Source organism: Notolepis coatsorum, assembly GCF_963971535.1.
Source record: "Notolepis coatsorum genome assembly, chromosome: 3".
In the NCBI taxonomy this organism is placed as follows: domain Eukaryota; kingdom Metazoa; phylum Chordata; class Actinopteri; order Aulopiformes; family Paralepididae; genus Notolepis; species Notolepis coatsorum.
Genome location: NC_140167.1, coordinates 20488963 through 20509496, shown reverse-complemented (window position 1 = coordinate 20509496; position 20534 = coordinate 20488963). Strand labels below are relative to the sequence as shown.

The 20534-nt window shown below is 43.0% G+C and overlaps 1 protein-coding gene across 2 annotated transcripts; it reads left to right on the top strand.

The window, feature by feature from the left end:
* Positions 1–3229: 3229 nt before the first annotated feature.
* On the top strand, positions 3230–19076 carry ola1 (Obg-like ATPase 1). 2 transcript variants are annotated; one of them, XM_084310480.1, is made up of 11 exons: positions 3230–3310; positions 3782–3880; positions 4010–4153; positions 4844–4971; positions 10960–11135; positions 11504–11581; positions 12578–12675; positions 12909–13049; positions 13492–13588; positions 17327–17449; positions 17776–19076. In XM_084310480.1, exons 2-11 carry the CDS (start codon positions 3783–3785, stop codon positions 17881–17883), a joined length of 1191 nt encoding a protein of 396 aa, XP_084166606.1. In that variant the 5' UTR covers positions 3230–3310; position 3782; the 3' UTR covers positions 17884–19076. The 2 variants fall into 2 exon arrangements, with proteins under 2 accessions (XP_084166606.1, XP_084166607.1); XM_084310481.1 differs by having other exon boundaries at positions 3252–3310; positions 3761–3880.
* The last annotated feature ends 1458 nt before the right edge of the window (positions 19077–20534 follow it).

Below are 20534 nucleotides of genomic sequence, written 5' to 3'. Positions count from 1 at the left end.
GTATGTGGGTTGTGCCCATGAAAAATGTGACGACTCTTATTCAAACAGCTTATTCTGCTGTTGCTATTGACTCTTGTTTGGTGGATTGGATGATTTAAGTCTCAGTAACCAGGAAGAAACGAGACATTGGCCATTTTACAATTTATTAATTGAACAAACAGTCAGGCGCCTCAGTAGCGTGTGGAAGAACCACACGCAGCCACAACAGCCTGGCACCACCTCATGCTGGACAACAGTGTGGTCACACTGCTGTGGGATGGCATTCCACTCAACCAGGATTTGTCGCAACTCAAGTCAGCCAAGCCAACATTGTTGTGTTGGTCACCCTAGCACGTGTCGACACGTCTAAAGAAGACGTGTCCGGCCCTGGGCCATGGGGACATTAATTAACGTGTGTTGTCGGGGGCCTTACGAATACATTTGATTTGAATAGCACACGCTAAACTAATCCCACAAGTGTTCAATTCGGTTGAGGTCAGGACTGTTGGCAGGCCATTCAATTCTCTACTCCCAAATTCTGGAGGTATAGTCTCTGTGGGGGGCGAGCGTTGTTGTCATGTCATCTCATCTCTGAGGGTGCAGTTCGGTCCCAGACTGGTATATAGGATGGCCACTGGTAGGGGGTAGGTGTGGAAAAGTGACCATAGCTCAGCGTAGGCAGGTGCGATCGAGGTCCATATCTGAGGAGGTGTCCGGTTGTTGTGGCTGTGTGTGGTTCTTGCACGCTTGATTGATTGATTGAAAACTTTATTAACAGATTGCAGAATGGGTACAGTACAGTACAGCTCAATACATACAATTGTTAAGGGGATGCAGACCAGAGAAAGACTTTCGTCTTGTTTACATCAGGGTCCCCCATTTTCAATTCATCGCTACTGAGGCTTCTGACCGTTGTGTTTAGCCAACATGTCTCGTTTCTTCCTTGTTACTGTTACTGATAGACTTCAATCATCCAATGCACCAAACAAGAGTCAATAGCAAGAGCAGAATAAGCTGTTTGAATAAGATTGGTCACATTTTATATGAGCGCAACCCACATACTCAGCTGTGCTGCTGCTCATCCCACAAATTAAATCACAAATGCATGTTCCTTACAAATGGGGCACCATTTAAAAGGTAAATAAACAGGCTTTCCAACGGTATAAAATGTATTGCCAAGAAGCATTGTTACAACAGATAAATAATCTACCAAACACACATTTCCAAACTTTATGTTTTATGTTTATATACTGTATTGTATATCTGCTTGATGTTTTGCTTTGAATCTGTTAAACCAAACTGATATTTTATATCTGATACTGTCGTCAAATGTATATACTCTCTTTTATGGACTCTTTTTGTATCACAAACTACCCTCCATCGAGTCTTTTAAATCAAAACTCAAAACCCACCTATATCGCCTGGCCTTCCCTGACTCACTTAGACTCTTGCCTTACTCGTTGACGTGTTGTTCTGTTTTTCCTTTGTCTATCCGTTGATTTTATTTTATTTGTCTGTTTAATTTATACTTTTCTTTGTTCTTAGCTTAGCTATGTGAAGCACTTTGGTTGACAAGCGTCATGTTTAAACGTGCTATATAAATACATTTGATTGATTGTATTTGCAAATCTGGTATGTTATAAATGTATAGATGTAGCAGTACTGTCTATCTGTATGTCGGGACCCTGATGTAAACAAGACGAAAGTCTTTCTCTGGTCTGCATCCCCTTAACAATTGTGTGTATTGAGCTGTACTGTACTGTACCCATTCTGCAATCTGTTAATACAGTTTTCAATCAATCAATCAATCAATATTGGGTTTGGTAATGTAATTTAGTCCTATTGTTTACTGTTAATTATCAACAAAATATAAGATTCAATGAGGCCTCCTACTGTGTGTGTATATATATATATATATATATATATATATATATATATATATATATATATATATATATATATATATATATATATATATATATATATATATATATATATATATATATATATATATATATATATATATATGTGTATGTTATCTGGCTATAACTGCATATAATCCCACTTTGTCAAATATACCTTGATGTGGAAAGTAAACTCGCCCACCTTTGTGAAATAGTTTAGCTAATATAAATCTTTAGGATTTAAATTCATAGTATCTAGTATCCGATTTCTTTTGTATATTGGTGATCATTGACTGAACCACAGGACTCAGTCATAATTAATCACAACATCCTACAACATCCTATTGCAAAAAGTACGTTTGAAGAAGGTGCAGAAGGTACATTGTTGGATAAAAGAAGATAAAGGATTTCCAAGATTGTTTTAATTGTGTCATGATATCATTTTAGCATATCAATACAATGTTCTAAAAATATCTGGTTTATAAATGGAAATATCTATTTCATGATTAAATACAAATTTGACATACTTAAGGTGAGACAGCACCCCCTAATAGGGGGAAAAAATACTTGAATAGATATCACTATGAAATGTGGAAAGTTTGGTGTGTGTAGATATAGGGAAATGGAGTTCCAACTCTTTATGTGTAAGTAAAATGCATAAAAACTAGTTTTTCAGAAAACGACCTCAAAGTTTTGTATTGTAAAATGCCATACATTTTTATTTGAAACAGCTATTTACAAACACAACACCCAATCAAATCATTAGTAATAGACAACCTAAACACATGCCTGATAACTGAATAATAATAATAATAATGATGTTATTGGACTGAACAGAACTACACACAGGCTACAAACAGTGTAGTAACAGTGTAGTACCCTCTAATAGGCTAAAACAAAATTTTAATAGATATCACTATGAAACAGTCCCAGTTTGTTATGTACATATAAACTAAGAAAAAATATATTGCAAGTTTTCTGAATTGTATGTTTATATATGCAAAAAAAAAAGCTATTTTGGGGGTGCTGTCTCGCCTTATTAAAAAAGTATGGTGTTGACTCGTGAATTATAATCGTATTCATAATAATCAGAAGGATTGGAAGTAATAACGGTAGATCACGGACGCCCCTGCGCGAGGTGTGGCTGTGCAAGCTCATCTCGTAATTATATACATTTCAATCCTGGATGTATCTACGTAATGTACATATATATACTGCTGTGTAATTCTATATTATTTACATGTAGTACAAAAACTAAATACAATAATCAAAATGGAACACTCAAAAATATTCGGATGTAGTAATTCTGACGTTTTCGTTCGACCAATGAGAGTCCCTCTCGTCGAAATACTTCCGGTATGCTCTCTGTCGTGCCTTTCCACGGTGAGACCACACCACGTAGAGCAGAGCCTCAAACACACATCAAGGTAATGAAGCTGGCCTGTCTCTACTCATGTTTTATATCGTGTTTTTACTTAGTGGGGGTACACACAACAATACGAGTCCTAGTTTGCTAGGACGAATAGTAAAGTTACTAGCTAGCTACTACTGGTTAGCTAGCATGCTGTCAAGCTTTGAATGGGGGGCTACCTCAACACACACGGTTCAGTCTTGCTAACTCATCAGGATCAGTTTCGCCACATTATGCAGATCAGCCCATAATAGATCAAGAGCTGTTAAGTTGTTTAGCTTACTTACTCTTGTGACAGTGATTTTAGGAACCAGCTGTGCATCTTAAAATCCTGGCTAAAGCCATGTTTAGACATGAATGTTGAACAAACTGGTACGCTGTACTTTCTGTCTGCCCTTATAAGGTCCAGGGCCTAGTTGAATCCGAGTGGGTGTTTAAATTATTTGTATGTTCTCCATATAACCAGTCTCGGTTGTCAACTCTGCAGGATGCCTCCGAAGAAGTCAGAAGCCCCAAAGCCACCAACTGTGATTGGACGGTTTGGGACCGCTCTGAAAATAGGAATTGTGGGATTGCCTAATGTCGGGTAGGTGCACACACACACACACCTACACACACACACACACACACACAAATAATTATTATTTGATGACCTGAACAAGGAAGACATTTTCTTTGATCACCACACTATTGATGGTAATATTGTCCACCACAGGAAGTCCACCTTCTTCAACGTGTTGACGAAAAGCCAGGCTTCCGCTGAGAACTTCCCCTTCTGCACTATTGATCCAAATGAGAGCAGGGTGCCCATCCCTGACGAACGCTATGACTATCTCTGCGAGTTCCACAAACCCCTCAGGTGTGTACCGCTGCAGTCATTTGCCGTTTTGTTTTGTCAGCTGACATAGCAACGTAGCAGGGCTGTCTTGCATGCATTTCTGCATTGCGGGGTTGGCACCTTGCATGGTTGCCGCCGCCTCCGTCGTTTAGTGAATGTGAGGCATGGGCGGCTACGTGGCGTAGTGGGCAAGGCGCTCGCCACGAAATGCTGGAGACGCTGGGCTCGTCAGTTCGAGCCCAGCGCTCCACATTTGCTTTCAGTTTAGCTGGTCGTCCGTACTAATACACATTGGCCGTATTAGGGGGTGGGAAACTGATGGGTGGGGATCGGGCGTTGTGGACAGCGACTCCTACAGGTCGGTTGGTGCGCCTGCGCAGTAGAATCAGGAAGTGTCGGGGGCAGCGTGAGCCTCCCACGCGTTACTCCTCGCCACTGAGAGATCGAGCTGCGCAGTTGAAAAGATGCGACTGCTGTTACCTCAAGTACCGGAGGGGACTTGTGCTATGTATGACTTAGTCCACATTGCAGCCGGCTTGTGGGAGGCAAGAAACAGCGATACGAAATTGGGATGGGAGAAAATATAGAAAATGGGAGAAAAAGTGGATAAAAAAAAAGTGAATGTGAGGCATAAATTGTAAAGCGCTTTGGATAAAAGCGTTATATAAATGCATTCTGTTTAACCTCTATACCCCCCCCCCCCCTCTGTAGTAAGGTCCCGGCGTTCCTAAATGTGGTGGACATTGCCGGCCTGGTGAAGGGAGCCAGTGCAGGGCAGGGACTGGGAAATGCCTTCCTCTCTCACATCGGCGCCTGTGACGGCATCTTCCACATGACTCGTGAGTGCCTCTGTCAATCAACAGCCCCCCCCCCCTCTCTCTCCTTGTGGTAGCACCAGATTGAGTAGAACGGACAGGTGTAAGGAGGGCAGATGGGGGGGCTGCACACCTGTCAACTGCCATTAGTTCTCAACAAGAATGCACACTTGCAAGGGCTGTAAGAAGCTTCACATGTGATATGCTGTTTAGTGGGAATGGGGTCACTTCAGGGGCGAAAATCTGATATCAACTTTGGGGGGGACAATTACATGAAATTCTCTCAAGAGCAATTCCTGGGGGGGGGGGACACACCAAAAACAAAAAAGCATTTCACCTCTTTCTTATGACAATTTTTCAACTAGTCGAAGTCTTTGAGTTTTTAGGCTACTACTAGGGTTCTTACAAGTAAAATTAAAATTAAAAAGAACATTTCATAATGTTGCCAAACAAAAACTCAATATTAAACTTACCTGAGACTCCATGTCTCTGGCCGTCTGTTCCTGTCTATCTGTCCCCAGCTCTGCTGTCTGTGTACCATCTCTTGTCTGCTCTGCATAATGACATCATTATGAACATTTCTCATTAGCATTTCACCTCTTTCATATGAAAATGTTTTAACTAGTCTAAGTCTTTGAGATATTAGGCTACTAGGGTTCTTACTTTGCGTTTTGGTGTACTGAAAAAGGCTCTGATGTCTGTCTTTTTTCCCCCTGCCATGTTCTACCTGGCTGGCTACACACACAGTGTGCGGGTTATTTACAGTAGGAGATGGGCTTCTATCATCTATTATCTTATATCATTCTATAATGGGCTTCGATCTACCAGGTAGCTAGCTAGTCAAACACACAAACACTGGTTGATGTTAATACTGTAGCTAGCTAGCAAACATCAGCTACCCGCTAGCTAACATAAAGAGTGACCTGTAATTCAATGCAGTTAAAATCAATCAATCAAAAGACTGGTGATGATTATAAATGTGTTTTATTGTATTGAGTGGTAGAAGTAAAGAAATGTCTAACATATCCTTTGTTTGATTGTTTGAACTACTTACTCTGCGTTTTAGGATTGATTTTAAGGTTTTACTGTTTGCTTTTAAATGTTTGAACGGCTTGGCACCGGGTTACCTCTCAGACCTGCTGGAACCCTATGTTCCTCCAAGGTCCCTCAGGTCCTCTGACCAGCTCCTCTTGGCCGCTCCAAACTCCAGGCTGAAGCTCAGGGGGGACCGTGCTTTTGCAGTGGCAGCCCCAAAGCTCTGGAATGAGCTGCCACTGCATGTTAGGCAGGCCCCCACTCTGCAGGTGTTTAAATCACGCCTCAAAACACATTTATTTGCTCTGGCTTTTGTTCTTTAAACCGTTTTTGAGAGACTGGCCTTTTTTATGTGACACATTGTACTGTTTTTATTGTGTGCTTTTATTAAATTTTTATGTTTTATCCTATGCAGTGGTGCGTTATTGAAATCATCTGGGCTTGCACGCACCACGTGCGCGCACTCCCGCGAATGCGCATTTAATGTCCCCTCGCTTGAGCACAGACTAAAGACAGTGCCTAATTGCCTCTACGAATGGAATGTAACACATGTCTTCACAACAAGTTAGGTGTGAATGTATCTGAGAACGTATTTAACACACCTGACGACCGGCGCTATTGATATGCAAATAGCGAGTACTTATATGTGGTTGCACGGAGTGCAACCCCGTCCCATGAAGAACGCATGCCTGATCCTATGTTTGTGGACTTGTACAGCACTTTGGTCAACTTTGTTGTTTTAAATGTGCTTTATAAATAAAGTGGATTGGATTGGATACTGGAAGGTCAGCCACCAATGACAGACTCTACCTGCATCGCTGCTGGGGGTGGGAGGCAGTTGATCAAACCATTGTGAGGCAAAGGGCGGGGGATCGGTCTTTTGAAACTTGCTATTAAGTGTCTATAATCGGCACGAGTGCTTTCATTGCGTATTATTAATATTATTGAAATTATTACATCGTTTTGTTTACAGTGATATATTGGGGGGGGATTAGGGATGCTCGATATTGGCTTTTTTACTGATACCGATATTCCGATATTGTCCAACTCTTAATTTCGATACCGATACCGATACCAACCGATACCGATATATGCAGGGTTTCCCCCCAAAAAAACGGAATAATTTCAGGTAACTAATAATTTCACTGGATGCATTCAAAAGGCTTTCTAAATGTAAGCATTATCTGTGCAAAATATGATAATTAAAAAAGTAAAAATTTACATTACATATCTCTTGTTGTTGAATTAAACCAAAATGCATACTTTTGACAATAAATAAAATAAGAATTGGTTTTTACTTGCTTGCCTGGGTAAATAAAGGTTAAAAAAAAAAAAAAAAAAATTTACCGATACCGATATTTTCCGATATCACATTTTACTGCCGATATCGGCCGATAATATCGGTCGGCCGATAATATCGGACATCCCTAGGGGGGATATATCATATTTTTCTCAGGATGGCCCCCGTTGGATTTCCACCCATGGGTCACTTTGAGGTCACACAATGACCCAGAAGACTAAGGCTATGGGATACCATTTATTTTATAAATATATTCTATTTATTTATCTAGGGACGTTTTGAATGAACACCAAAAAAGCTCATTCTGCTTTTGTAGGAGTCCTCTACTATTGGTCCCTGAAGCAGTTAGGGGGTTAACTGCCTTGCTTAAGGGCACCTCAACACTTATTGAGGGAAGGTAGAGTAGCACTTGTTCAGTTACACCCCCCCCCCTCCAATCCAGTTAATCCGGTTATGTTCTCATCGAGCTGCATAGTAATGTTAACTGTGACATAACACCAAAACTAAAGTTTCAAGTTTCTTTAATAGTTGTCATACAGAAGTACAGAATACTTTTATACAAAATGCTTCTTACTGTTACGCTCCAGAGACTGTGCAAGACAAGATAAGTATGAAATAAAATAACATAGTATAGCATGTAAATTAGAAGTAAAAAATTAAGTCACAGTGTTCAGTATAGACATATGTACAATGTTCGATGCAGAATAGACGTAACTGAGTTACCATATAATATACAATACTGTGCAGTGTACTAATATACAATACTATATAGTGCAAGGCAGAAATGGGATGAGGTGCAATTTAGGTACAATTTACAGTAGGTGTACGAGTTGTAGTGCAAATCCTTTATCAATAAATATAAAGTGTGGAGAGTGGGTGCTGCAGTGTGTTGTTTGTTTAAGTGAGTGTGTGGGTGTGCGTGCTGTGCATTTGATGGTTGTTGCATAGTGTTTATTGTTCGTTTAGCAGCCTGATGGCCTGGGGATAGAAGCTTCTTCTGAGTCTTTCTGTGCTCGCCTTAAAGGGGAACTCCAACATTTTGGGAAATTAGCTTATTTAACATCTTCCCTGGAGTTAGACAAGAAGATACATACCTTTTTTGTCTCTGTGCGTGCATTTTAGCTTTGGGAATAGACGCTCCGTTAGCATAGCTTAGCTTCATCACTGGAAGTGGGGGAGATCCGGAGCCTTACAGTGCCTTACAGTGTATTGCAAGGTCTGACATTGACCAAACTTGATATGCATGACCTTGGTGGGCTCTAGGTCAACTCCTGAAAAGGGGGTCAATGTCAGACTTTGCAATCAAAAGTTAGGGGGCTAATAACCCTTGCCATAATTTCAGTGCGCCCCTAACTTTTGATTGCAAGGTCTGACATTGACCCCCTTTTCAGGAGTTGACCTAGAGCCCACCAAGGTCATGCATATCAAATTTGGTCAATGTCAGACCTTGCAATACACTGTAAGGCACTGTAAGGCTCCGGATCTCCCCCACTTCCAGTGATGAAGCTAAGCTATGCTAACGGAGCGTCTATTCCCAAAGCTAAAATGCATGCACAGAGACAAAAAAGGTATGTATCTTCTTGTCTAACTCCAGGGAAGATGTTAAGCTAATTTCCCAAAATGTTGGAGTTCCCCTTTAAGACTCTGGTATCGCTTGCCTGACCGCAGCAGTTCAAAGAGGCAGTTGTTTGGGTGGCTGGAGTCCTTAATGATTCTCTTCGCCTTCCCCCTGCACCGCTTGTTGTAAATGTTCTGGAGGGTGGGAAGCCCCCCTCCAATTGTGCGTTCGGCTGAACGTGTCACTCTTTGTAGTCTACGGTCTTGTGCGGTGCTATTCCCAAACCAGGAGGTGATGTTGCCAGTCAGGATGCTCTCTATTGTACATGAGTAGAAGTTCCTAAGGATCTTCTGACTGACTTGGAAGTTCCTTAGGCGCCTGAGGAAGTAGAGGCGTTGTCGTGCCTTCTTCACAACACTGTCAATGTGTGTGGTCCATGTCAAGTCCTCGGATATGTGGGCTCCGAGGTACTTGAAACTGTTCACTCTCTCAACCGGTGCCCCGTCAGCGTGTTGCTTTTTAACAGCGGAGGAGTGCAAGAATGTGACAATTTGACCATGTGACCGCGGCAGCGCGAGAGAGCGGCAATGCGGAAATAGGCTGTCGATTGCCATTCTCTAAGACAAACGCTAACCTTAACCAGCTCCTTAACAGCGCCTAAACTTAACCGTTCTAACCTTAACCAACTCCGAAACAATGCCTAACCTTAACCTTAACCTTAACCATGCCTAACCTTAACCTTAACCATAGAAAGAATATTGCCATTCTCTAAGACAAACTAACCTTAACCAGCTCCTTAACAGCGCCTAAACTTAACCGTTCTAACCTTAACCAACTCCGAAACAATGCCTAACCTTAACCTTAACCTTAACCATGCCTAACCTTAACCTTAACCATAGAAAGAATATTGCCATTCTCTAAGACAAACTCTAACCTTAACCAGCTCCTTAACAGCGCCTAAACTTAACCGTTCTAACCTTAACCAACTCCGAAGCAATGCCTAACCTTAACCTTAACCATGCCTAACCTTAACCGGCGAAAGAATACATGTTAAAAAAAAAATTGATGGGATTCAAACTTGTCAACAACGGACCGCAGGACCGCTGCGCTGCCAGGTGAGCTGAGCTTCGAATGAAAATCATGGCGGATTAGGGCGGTTACATAATGCCGCAAGCTCTGCCGCTCCGCTCTGCGGTTGCCGCGCCTGCCGCGGGGCGTGTCGCAGCCAATCAGGGAAAACGCGGAAGCAACGGCAGCACTGCTCCGCTGTTAATAAGCAATAGGCGCCCCGTCGATGCTGAGGGGGCTGTGCTGTAGTCCTTGACCCCCGACCTCCTGAAGTCCACAATCATCTCTTTTGTTTTGCTGACGTTCAGGGAGAGGCAGTTCTCCTGACACCACTGTGACCGATTCTCTACCTCTTCCAGGTAGGCCCTCTCGTCGTTGGCAGAGATAAGGCCCACCACTACTGTGTCATCAGCAAATTTGATGATTGTGTTGTTGTTCCGCTGTGCCACGCAGTCGTGTGTACAGGGAGTAGAGGAGGGGGCTCAGAACACAGCCCTGGGGGGCCCCTATGTTGAGCGTGATGGATGAGGAGGTGCAGTTGCCTGCTCTTACCACCTGGGGTCTGCCCGTCAGGAAGTCCAAGACCCACTGGCAGAGGTCATAGTTCAAGCCCAGGTCCCTGAGCTTGGCTATGAGTTTGGAGGGGACTATGGTATTGAATGCTGAGCTGTAGTCGATGAACAGCATTCTCACATAGTTCCCCTGCCTCTTGTCCAGGTGTGATGCTGCTGTGTGCAGCACATGGGCTATGGCGTCCTCCGTGGACCTGTTGGGGCGATATGCAAATTGCAGGGGGTCCAGGTTGATGGGGAGGGAGGAACAGATGTAGCCCTTCACTAGCTTCTCAACTACTACTACTACAAAACGTTTTCAAATTACATTCCCTCAAATAGATAGAATTTGGTGAGGAATTTGAGTCAATGTGGTATGTGCTTGTTCTTGTCAATTTATTGATATTGATAATATCATCCCATTGAAAGACGATAAATGAATCATATTGAATTATCGCCTGGCCCTGATGTACGTATGTTTTTGTTTGCGTTTGTTGCAGGTGCGTTTGAAGACGAGGACATCATCCATGTGGAGGGTAACGTTGACCCAGTGAGAGACATTGAGATAATCCATGAGGAGCTGAGGCTGAAGGACGAGGAGATGCTCGACCCGATCCTGGACAAGCTGGAGAAGGCCGCCGTCAGGGGAGGAGACAAGAAGCTCAAACCTGATTATGTAAGGAGTGTGTGTGTGTGTGTGTGTGTGTGCACGCGCGCACCTGTGTGTGTGTCTGTTCCCCAGCACCTGTAAATAATGTGTGTGTGTGTGTCTCTTCCCCAGCACCTGTAAAGAATGTGTGTGTGTGTCTGTTCCCCAGCACCTGTAAATAATGTGTGTCTGTTCCCCAGCACCTGTAAATAATGTGTGTGTGTAATGTATATGTATTTGTGTGTGTGTCTGTTCCCCACCACCTGTAAATAATGTGTGTAATGTATGTATTTGTGTGTGTGTCTGTTCCCCACCACCTGTAATTTAAAGAATGTGTGTGTAAATATATATTTGTGTGTGTGTAATTTAAAGAGTGTGTGTGTGTTGTGTTGCAGGACATCATGATAAAGGTGAAGAGCTGGGTGGTGGAGGAGAAGAAACACATCCGGTTCCAGGAATGGAACGACAAAGAGGTAGGACTGTTTCTCTGCCTTGTTTTACTGTGTGTGAGTGTACGTACGGGTGTTCGTGTTTGTGTGATAATATAGTCATATGTGGACAACTATTTGTGTCTGTGTTTATATTATATAGTACAACGAAAAGAGATTTGGCATCCAACCAGAGTGCAAATGTAGCAGTAAAGTGCAACAGGAACATACAATGTACAGGTGGTTAAACTGGGTCCAAAATATACAAATTAGACAAATTATAGACAAAATATACAAATTAGAGACATTTCATCGGCGACTCAGTGCATGTGTGTGTGTTCCTGTGGGTCGCCCATCTTGCGTGTGTGTGTTAAACTGCATGACAAATAAAGACTTCTAGTCTAACAATTATAATTATTATATACAAATTAGTACTACTGAGTGTAGTGCTATTCAGATATATGTACAGAGTTGTAGTATAATAAATAAAGGTCAGACACTAAAGAAAAACAGTACGGGCCAGCAGCGTAACTATTAAGTGATGACATGTGTACATAAATACATAATTTGTGTGTCTGTCTAACCCCAAGGATCCCAGGCTAGATTGTATCTGCAAGAGCGTACCTGGCTGCAGCAATACTATGTTTTCCTTATTGATTTGTAATGACTGGAGACGCTCCTTAGCTCAGTGGACTGTGAGCCAACTGAGCGACGTGTGATGGGTTCCCGTCTGGCTCACGGCTAGGGATGTGAGCACGACATGCTTATCTCACGATATGATTTGATGTGAGGATTATAGGGTTCACAATGCGATGCAACCACAATACGGTCTATTTTCGAAGGAGCTGAGGTACAGTTACATCAAGCAAATGTATTGCATACACAATGGAAATTACACCCTCCGCTGTACAAAATGGATGTTTAACAATGTTATTACCTCACGACTGCTAGGGTTATTCCTGAGACATGGGCTACAGTTTGTTCTGAGAACAAGACTTGCCATGTTTTTCATGATTTTGCTTCTTTCAACCATCTCTGCAGATTGAGGTGTTGAACAAATACCTGTTGTTGACATCCAAGCCTATGATCTACCTGGTCAACCTCTCAGAGAAGGACTACATCAGGAAAAAGAACAAGTGGTATGTTTGTTTAGACCTTTTTTAATGGAAGTTTATTTCCGGTCAGCTGTTGTATTGGCAAACACTGCAACAGTAAATACACTAATTTAGAATGTTTATGTTGTCACGTTTGAAAAGGTCTATATCCCAACCTCTATATGTATTAGTGTGTGTGCGTGGCGTGCACATAAGTGTTTGTTAGTACGTGTGTCTATTATGTGCACGTTGATAATGGTTGACCCCGTCGTCTTCAGGCTGGTGAAGATCAAGGAGTGGGTGGATGCTCACGACCCCGGAGCTCTGGTGATCCCCGTGAGTGGAGCTTTCGAGTCTACAATACAGGACATGGCGGAGGAGGAGAGGACCAAGTACTGTCAGGAGCAGAAGACACAGGGGTGAGACACACACACACACAACAGGGCCTGGCACCCTACCTCATGAGTAAACCACAATTTACTCATACTCCCAATTCCAAATAAAAGGGTGGCCCTAGATTTTACTCAAATTTTATGGAAAGATGGATGGATGGATAAATGTTGAGTTTTGAGTACATTTTGGAGCTGTGAATGTTTTGGTTTGTTTGCATTTGTAAAATGTAACTATGTGGAGATACTCTTAAGTTGGACAGAGATGATTTTCCATCTACAAGGTGAATTGTTACAATAATTTATTTGTAATAATACCCTGAATGTATATGGTCAGATTAATTCCAGATTGGGATTTTTTTAACCGATACATCAATATGTCCTCCAGACACACTTGAAAATGTTAAGTTGGTTTTTCCCTTGATTAACACATCTCCTTTTGGTTTGTGTGTGCATCTGTTTTGTCTATTAGTTCCCTCTCTAAGATCTGTAAGGCGGGCTATGCAGCGCTACAGCTGGAGTACTTCTTCACAGCAGGTGAAGACGAGGTCCGAGCCTGGACCATCAGAGTAAGTATCCTGGTCTCAATATATCAGTGTCAAATAAATTTAGCTAGCTCTGTATAATTAGCTTTTTAAAATAAAATAAAAAAATAAATATGTAGACCTTCATTTGGAGTTCAGTAGGCTTGATGTAGTGATATGTGTGTCATTGGGTACGATTAGCAGGAAATCTGCTGGATTGCTTAAGGCAATGGAGACACAAACTCAATCATACCATACCATACTAGACCACGGCTAGCCCCAGCCAGGCTGAACATGGCTAATGGAGACGAGGCATTGCTTCTTCACACACGAGACGGGATCCTTTGTTCCTTGATCCCAGGAAAAGAGGACCCAGACGACGAGGAAAGAGAGCTGGAGTCCGTAACAGGCTGAGAACCAGGCGGCACAGGACACCACTACCCAGTATATTGCTAGCCAATGTACAATCAATTGACAATAAACTGGATGACATCCGAGCAAGGATTCAATATCAAAGAGCCGTTAGGGACTGCAACGTTCTCTGCTTCACCGAAACGTGGCTCACACCGGAGGTTCCAGACCACGCAATTCAACCAGCCGATCACTTCTTTATCCATCGCAAGGATCGGACAGCAGCAGAGTCCGGTAAACAACGTGGAGGAGGTATTGCCTTCATGTTTAACAAAAATTGGAGCGATCCAACTAACGTGAAGGAATTATCCAACCACTGCTCCCCAGAACTGGAATATATAACCATCAAGTGTCGTCCTTTCTTCCTCCCGAGGGAGTTAACGGCGATCGTCCTGATCGGAGTGTATATTCCACCGCAAGCCAGCAACAAGGTTGCGCTCTCCAGACTACACGACGAGGTAAATAGAATACAAGTGGCGAACGTTAACGCCGCCATTTTAGTGCTGGGTGATTTCAATAGCGCTAATCTGAGAAAGGTATTACCTGACTTCTATCAGCATGTGACTTGCAACACCAGAGGCGGTAACATCCTAGATCACTGTTACACGCAATTTAAAGGTGGCTACAAGGCTCATTCTGATAGTGGCTTTGGTAAATCAGATCACGCGTCAATCTTTCTTTCACCAAAGTACAAACAGAGAATTAAAAGTACTCATGTAGTCTCGCGAGAGGTGCAGAAATGGGATTTGACGTCAGAGGAGACGCTCCGGTCTGTGTTTCACGGCACAGACTGGAATGTGTTCCGCGACACAGATAACATTAATGTCTACACGGAGACAGTGCTGGACTATGTTTGTACTAGGGTGGAAGAAACAATCCCCACTACCACAATGAGAGTTTACCCAAATCAAAAACCCTGGGTAGACAAATCCGTCCGTGAAGCTCTGAGAGAGCGCACCAAAGCATACAACGACGGCCTAGTGGCAGGCAACATGAATGACCACAAGGTGGCGCGATACAACGTAAGGAGGACAGTGTCAGAGGCCAAACGGCGCTACAGGGATAAAATTTAACTCCAGTTTGAACAAGCTGACTCTAGAGCTATGTGGCAGGGGCTCAAAACGATGACAGACTACAAAGGCGCCTCCCTCAAACTGAACAGTGACATCTCCTTAGCAAATGACCTCAATACCTTCTATGCGAGGTTTGATGCTGGTAATAACAACACCAGCTCACAAGCCACGGCAATGGGGGGGGGGGGGGGGGTCGGCTGCTGATGGAGGCGCAGTGTTCAGGGTAACAGAGCATGAGGTGAGGCGGACCTTTAAAAAAGTGAATATCAGGAAGGCAGCAGGTCCGGACGGCATCCCCGGCCGCGTCCTAAAAGTCTGTGCCGACCAACTGGCCCCAGTATTCACTGACATATTTAACCTGTCCTTAGAACAGGCTGTCATCCCCACCTGCCTGAAGAAGTCCACTATTATCCCTGTACCCAAAAAATCCAAGCCTGCTTGCCTCAACGACTACCGCCCTGTAGCTCTCACCTCCATAGCCATGAAGTGCTTTGAGAAGCTAGTAAAGGGCTACATCTGCTCCTCCCTCCCCATCAACATGGACCCCCTGCAATTTGCATACCGCCCCAACAGGTCCACGGAGGACGCCATAGCCCATGTGCTGCACACAGCAGCATCACACCTGGACAAGAGGCAGGGGAACTATGTGAGAATGCTATTCATCGACTACAGCTCGGCATTCAATACCATAGTCCCCTCCATACTCATAGCCAAGCTCAGGGACCTGGGCTTGGGCTATGACCTCTGCCAGTGGGTCTTGGACTTCCTGACTGGCAGACCCCAGGTGGTGAGAGCAGGCAACTGCACCTCCTCATCCATCACCCTCAACATAGGGGCCCCCCAGGGCTGTGTTCTGAGTCCCCTCCTCTACTCCCTGTACACACACGACTGTGTGGCTCAGCGGAGTAGCAATACAATCATCAAATTTGCTGACGACACAGTGGTGGTGGGCCTGATCTCTGCCAACGACGAGAGGGCCTACCTGGAAGAGGTCAAGGTCCTGGCGGGATGGTGCCAGGAAAACAGCCTCTCCCTGAACGTCAGCAAAACAAAGGAGATGATTGTGGACTTCAGGAGGTCGGGGGTCAAGGACTACAGCCCCCTCAGCATCGACGGGGCACCGGTTGAGAGAGTCAACAGCTTTAAGTACCTCGGAGCCTACATATCCGAGGACTTGACATGGACCACACACATTGACAGTGTTGTGAAGAAGGCACGACAACGCCTCTACTTCCTCAGGCGCCTAAGGAAGTTCCAAGTCAGTCAGAAGATCCTTAAGAACTTCTACTCATGTACAATAGAGAGCATCTTGACCGGCAACATCACCTCCTGGTTTGGGAATAGCACTGCACAAGACCGAAGCAGACTACAAAGAGTGACACGTTCAGCCGAACGCACAATTGGAGGGGGGCTCCCCACCCTCCAGAACATTTACAACAAGCGTTGCACGGGCAAGGCTAAGAGAATCATTAAAGACTCCAGTCACCCGAACAACTGCCTCTTTGAACTGCTGCGGTCAGGCAAGCGATACCGGAGTCTCAAGGCGAGCACAGAAAGACTCAGAAGAAGCTTCTATCCCCAGGCCATCAGGCTGCTAAACGAACAATGAATGAACACTACACAACAACAACCACCAAACGCACATAGCACACACATCCACACGCACACACTCACTTTAAACAAACACACTGTAGCACCCACTCCACACACTTTATAGCACACACCCACTTTAAACAAACACACTGTAGCACCCACTCCCCACACTTTATATTTATTGATGAAGGATTGCACTACAACTCGTACACCTTACTGTAAATTGTACCTAAAATTGTACCTCATCCCATTTCTGCTTTGCACTAGATAGTACTGTACATTAGTACACTGCATAGTATTGTATAGTATATGGTAACTCAGAACATTGTACATATGTCTATACCGAACACTGTGACCTCATTTTTCTTCTTCTAAATTACATGCTATATTATGTTATTTGATACTATCTTGTCTAGCACAGTCTCTGGAGTGTAACAGTAAGAAGCATTTTGTATGAAAGTATTCTGTACTTCTGTATGACAACTATTAAAGAACTTGAACTTGAACTTGGGAAGCAATGGATTCATGGGAAATGCAGTCTTAATTTTGAGAAACGACACTGCTTACAATAGTGAATATCCGCGTTGAGGTGGTTGAGGCCTTTCACATTAAATGTCAAAGCGATAATATTTCCACGCTGTTGGCCATATGCTGGAAGTTCTGTTTCTTACATTGTCTTTGTTTGTGGCTGTGTGCACCACAACAGAAAGGCAGCAGGGCGCCTCAAGCAGCCGGGAAGATCCATGGGGACTTTGAGAAAGGCTTCATCATGGCTGAGGTGATGAAGTATGTCGACTTTAAAGAAGAGGGCACTGAGAATGCTGTAAAGGTACGTGTGTGTGTTGTCAGAGTTTAGAATGATATATCGGCATACTCCTGATTATATGTGGATTTCTTCCGGAAGATATAAATGGACATAGTCTGAGCTAGAGTGATCAGACGTCCCTGTTGTGGTGCTTTGTCACCTGGATTGCCCTCTGCAACATTTTATACAATCTTTGTTATTTTAAATTTAAATAAGGAGTGGGCGGGGCACGAAAACTACAAATGTACCCATATTTGCTTCCCAAAAGAAAAGTCACGACACATTACTCTGGAGCATCGTTGGAGCCGCGTCTTTAATGTCCTCTTTTGATTTCACTCCCTCGTTCACAGTCTGCAGGGAAATACAGGCAACAAGGCAGGAACTACGTCGTGGAGGACGGAGACATTATCTTTTTCAAATTCAACACGCCCAACGCACCCGCACCCAAGAAGAAATAAGGAGACCAGACACGATGACAACAATGGGATCTTTTGGAATGTAGTTCAGTCCAGCCCCCTTGAGAGCAACACTGTGTACTGGTTTTCGTGCCTCTCTTTTGAAGTTAATGGGAACAACAATAAACAGCCTGGTTGGACAGGGGTGTTGAATCCCTCTTCTCCCAGGCGTGGACCATGATGGGGGGGGGGGGGGTTCAGTGAGGTTTTTGAAATGTTCAGAGCATTGCAGATGAGAGATGTCTATAGAAGGAATATAGCTAAACGTTCCAGAGACCACACTACATTCTAATCTGTAATATTTGTAACTTTCTTTTTCCCTATTGGTAAACCCCCCAACTGCATAATGGAGAGTATGAAACCAATATCACACTGTTCCACTCAAGACTGCTACTGGGGTATTATTATTTTAGACCAAGTGAAACGGGTCTCTTGACGAGGCCTGAGCAGAAGACGGAACACAGAATGTTGCTTTTACACGCAGCTTCTATTGATGTAGAAACAACGTTGGATCAATGTTGAAGCGTTAATGTTAATAACATTGAAGTTTAGCTGAAATGTAGTTGTCAACATTGACTCGGTATTGATTCAATGTTGCTTTTCCAACATAAAAAAAAAACTGTTGACAACATTAGCTAAAACGTTGATTTCAAAATTGAATTTTCAACCTCAAAACAAAAATAAGATTCTGATGTCATTTCAACATTGGATCAATGTCGCTTTGCTATCTGGTTACTTCACATTTAACCTATAACCTATAATCATGTTTCCCACTGCATCCTGCACAACATGCGTCTCATTGTCAATAAACAGATGTACAATATCACTGAATGATTTTCTGGCCAGGACGGTGTCGCTTAAAGTGCATCCTTTCCATGTCTCCTCACTGCCTCCAGGGCTCCGTCTTGATTTCCAAGAGGGCTTATACCTGCCCCAGAGCGTGCCCATTACACATTAGTTGCCAAAAAGAAGTGGAGTGATGTATAGTTTTGTGTGGTCACTTTCCTCTTTTAAATGAACTAGAATGAGTCTGCAAGGAATAGGATACAACCGGGGGAGGTTTCAAGGTGTTCCGGTAAGCAAGCCCATGATCTGGCACAGGCAGCCCCATGGAAATGCATGTACTGTTACTTAACAGGTTGCGTGCACTCAATAAAAACTAGACAAACCAAATTGTGTATGTTGTCTCTACTTCTAACGGGTATCTACCCCTAGTTTGTATTTTCTCTGAGCTTTGTATTTGAAAGAACTGCACATAAATAATGAGATGGAATAAATATATTTCATTTCGGAACCGAAAGGCAACTTTTTGTTTTGTTTTGGAAAAATGTGTTTCCCCTGATTTACAGTAATGTACATACAAAGCAAACATAAAATAATAAGACGAGGCAAAGAGCAAGGATAACAAATAAATTAAAACGTACAACTTGGTTGACAGAGGTTGGAGATCAAGGTTTTAAACGCAACAGAGGAGTTGGAGTTCATTCCACGAGCTGGGCTGGGGGCGTCGTAGCCAAATGCAGATGCAGTCAGAGGTAGGTATTTATTTAGACAACAAACATACAGAGGGCCAACCAACCTTCTCATAAAGGACACAGTGACGAGTGTAGTGTCTGTCAATAGTGATGAATCTGAGGGCGGAGTGATAGACAGTCTATTACATCACCATAGTCCAAGACTGATAAGAAAACTGCTTCGACAACTCTTGCTACTAATCAAAGGAAAGCTGGTTCTGTTTCTGTATAGAAAGACAATTTTCTGTCACAACTTGGAGGCAAGGTTGTCCACATGGAATTTAAATGTAAATTTCTCAGCCACACACCAAGATATTTATATTCACTCGCTCAATGCTAGAACCACTGTGCACCATCATATTCAATATGTCTGGCTCTAGAAAACAGCATACATTTAGTTGGACTAAGATTATTTAAGAACCTATTTAAATTTAATAAGAGCTTCCTGGAGGGTTTTGATTGATTGATTGAACATTTTATTAACATTGCAGAATGGGTACAATACAGTACAGCTCAATACACAATTGTTAACGGGATGCAGACCAGAGAAAGACTTTCGTCTTGTTTACATCAGGGTCCCCCATTTTCAATTCATCATAGGGTAATAAAGGAAAGTTGTAAATTATCAATGGCCAATTGTAGTCAGCAATACTATACACAACAGTACATCTGCATACAGATATCAATCATATCCTGTTTTTTTTATTTTTATATATACATCATTGCATTGAGCTGTAATTAACAGAATGATCCAGTGTCCTCTGATGTCATCACGGGGGGAGATATTTAAACTCATTAGCTCAACAATAGAACCTTGTGATGTTGTGTGAGATTGTTTTCAAAGTAAATGGGCGTTTTTTTTGGTGAAGTGCCCCCCTCAGTAACCTCGTTCCCAGCTTTATACCTCAGTGAATAATAACATTTGGGGATGGGGTAGTGTGAGGCAAAGGGATTGATGATGACGCTTTCTTTATTTTCGTTTATGAGAAGAGGGGAATTTCCAATTGGTGGAAGCGAACTGAAAAACTGAATTAGGATCACAACTAGAAAAATTGAATTAGGATCACAACTAGAAAAACTGAATTAGGATCACAACTAGAAAAACTGAATTAGGATCACAACTAGAAAAACTGAATTAGG

What these genes read in the sequence shown, in the direction of transcription:
- ola1 (XM_084310480.1), top strand. Translation starts at nt 3,783, where the DNA reads ATGCCTCCGAAGAAGTCAGAAGCCCCAAAGCCACCAACTGTGATTGGA. An exon ending in CGGCATCTTCCACATGACTC is followed by an intron (nt 4,972 to 10,959) that starts GTGAGTGCCTCT and finishes CGTTTGTTGCAG; the next exon opens with GTGCGTTTGAAGACGAGGAC. An exon ending in GCACTGAGAATGCTGTAAAG is followed by an intron (nt 17,450 to 17,775) that starts GTACGTGTGTGT and finishes CCTCGTTCACAG; the next exon opens with TCTGCAGGGAAATACAGGCA.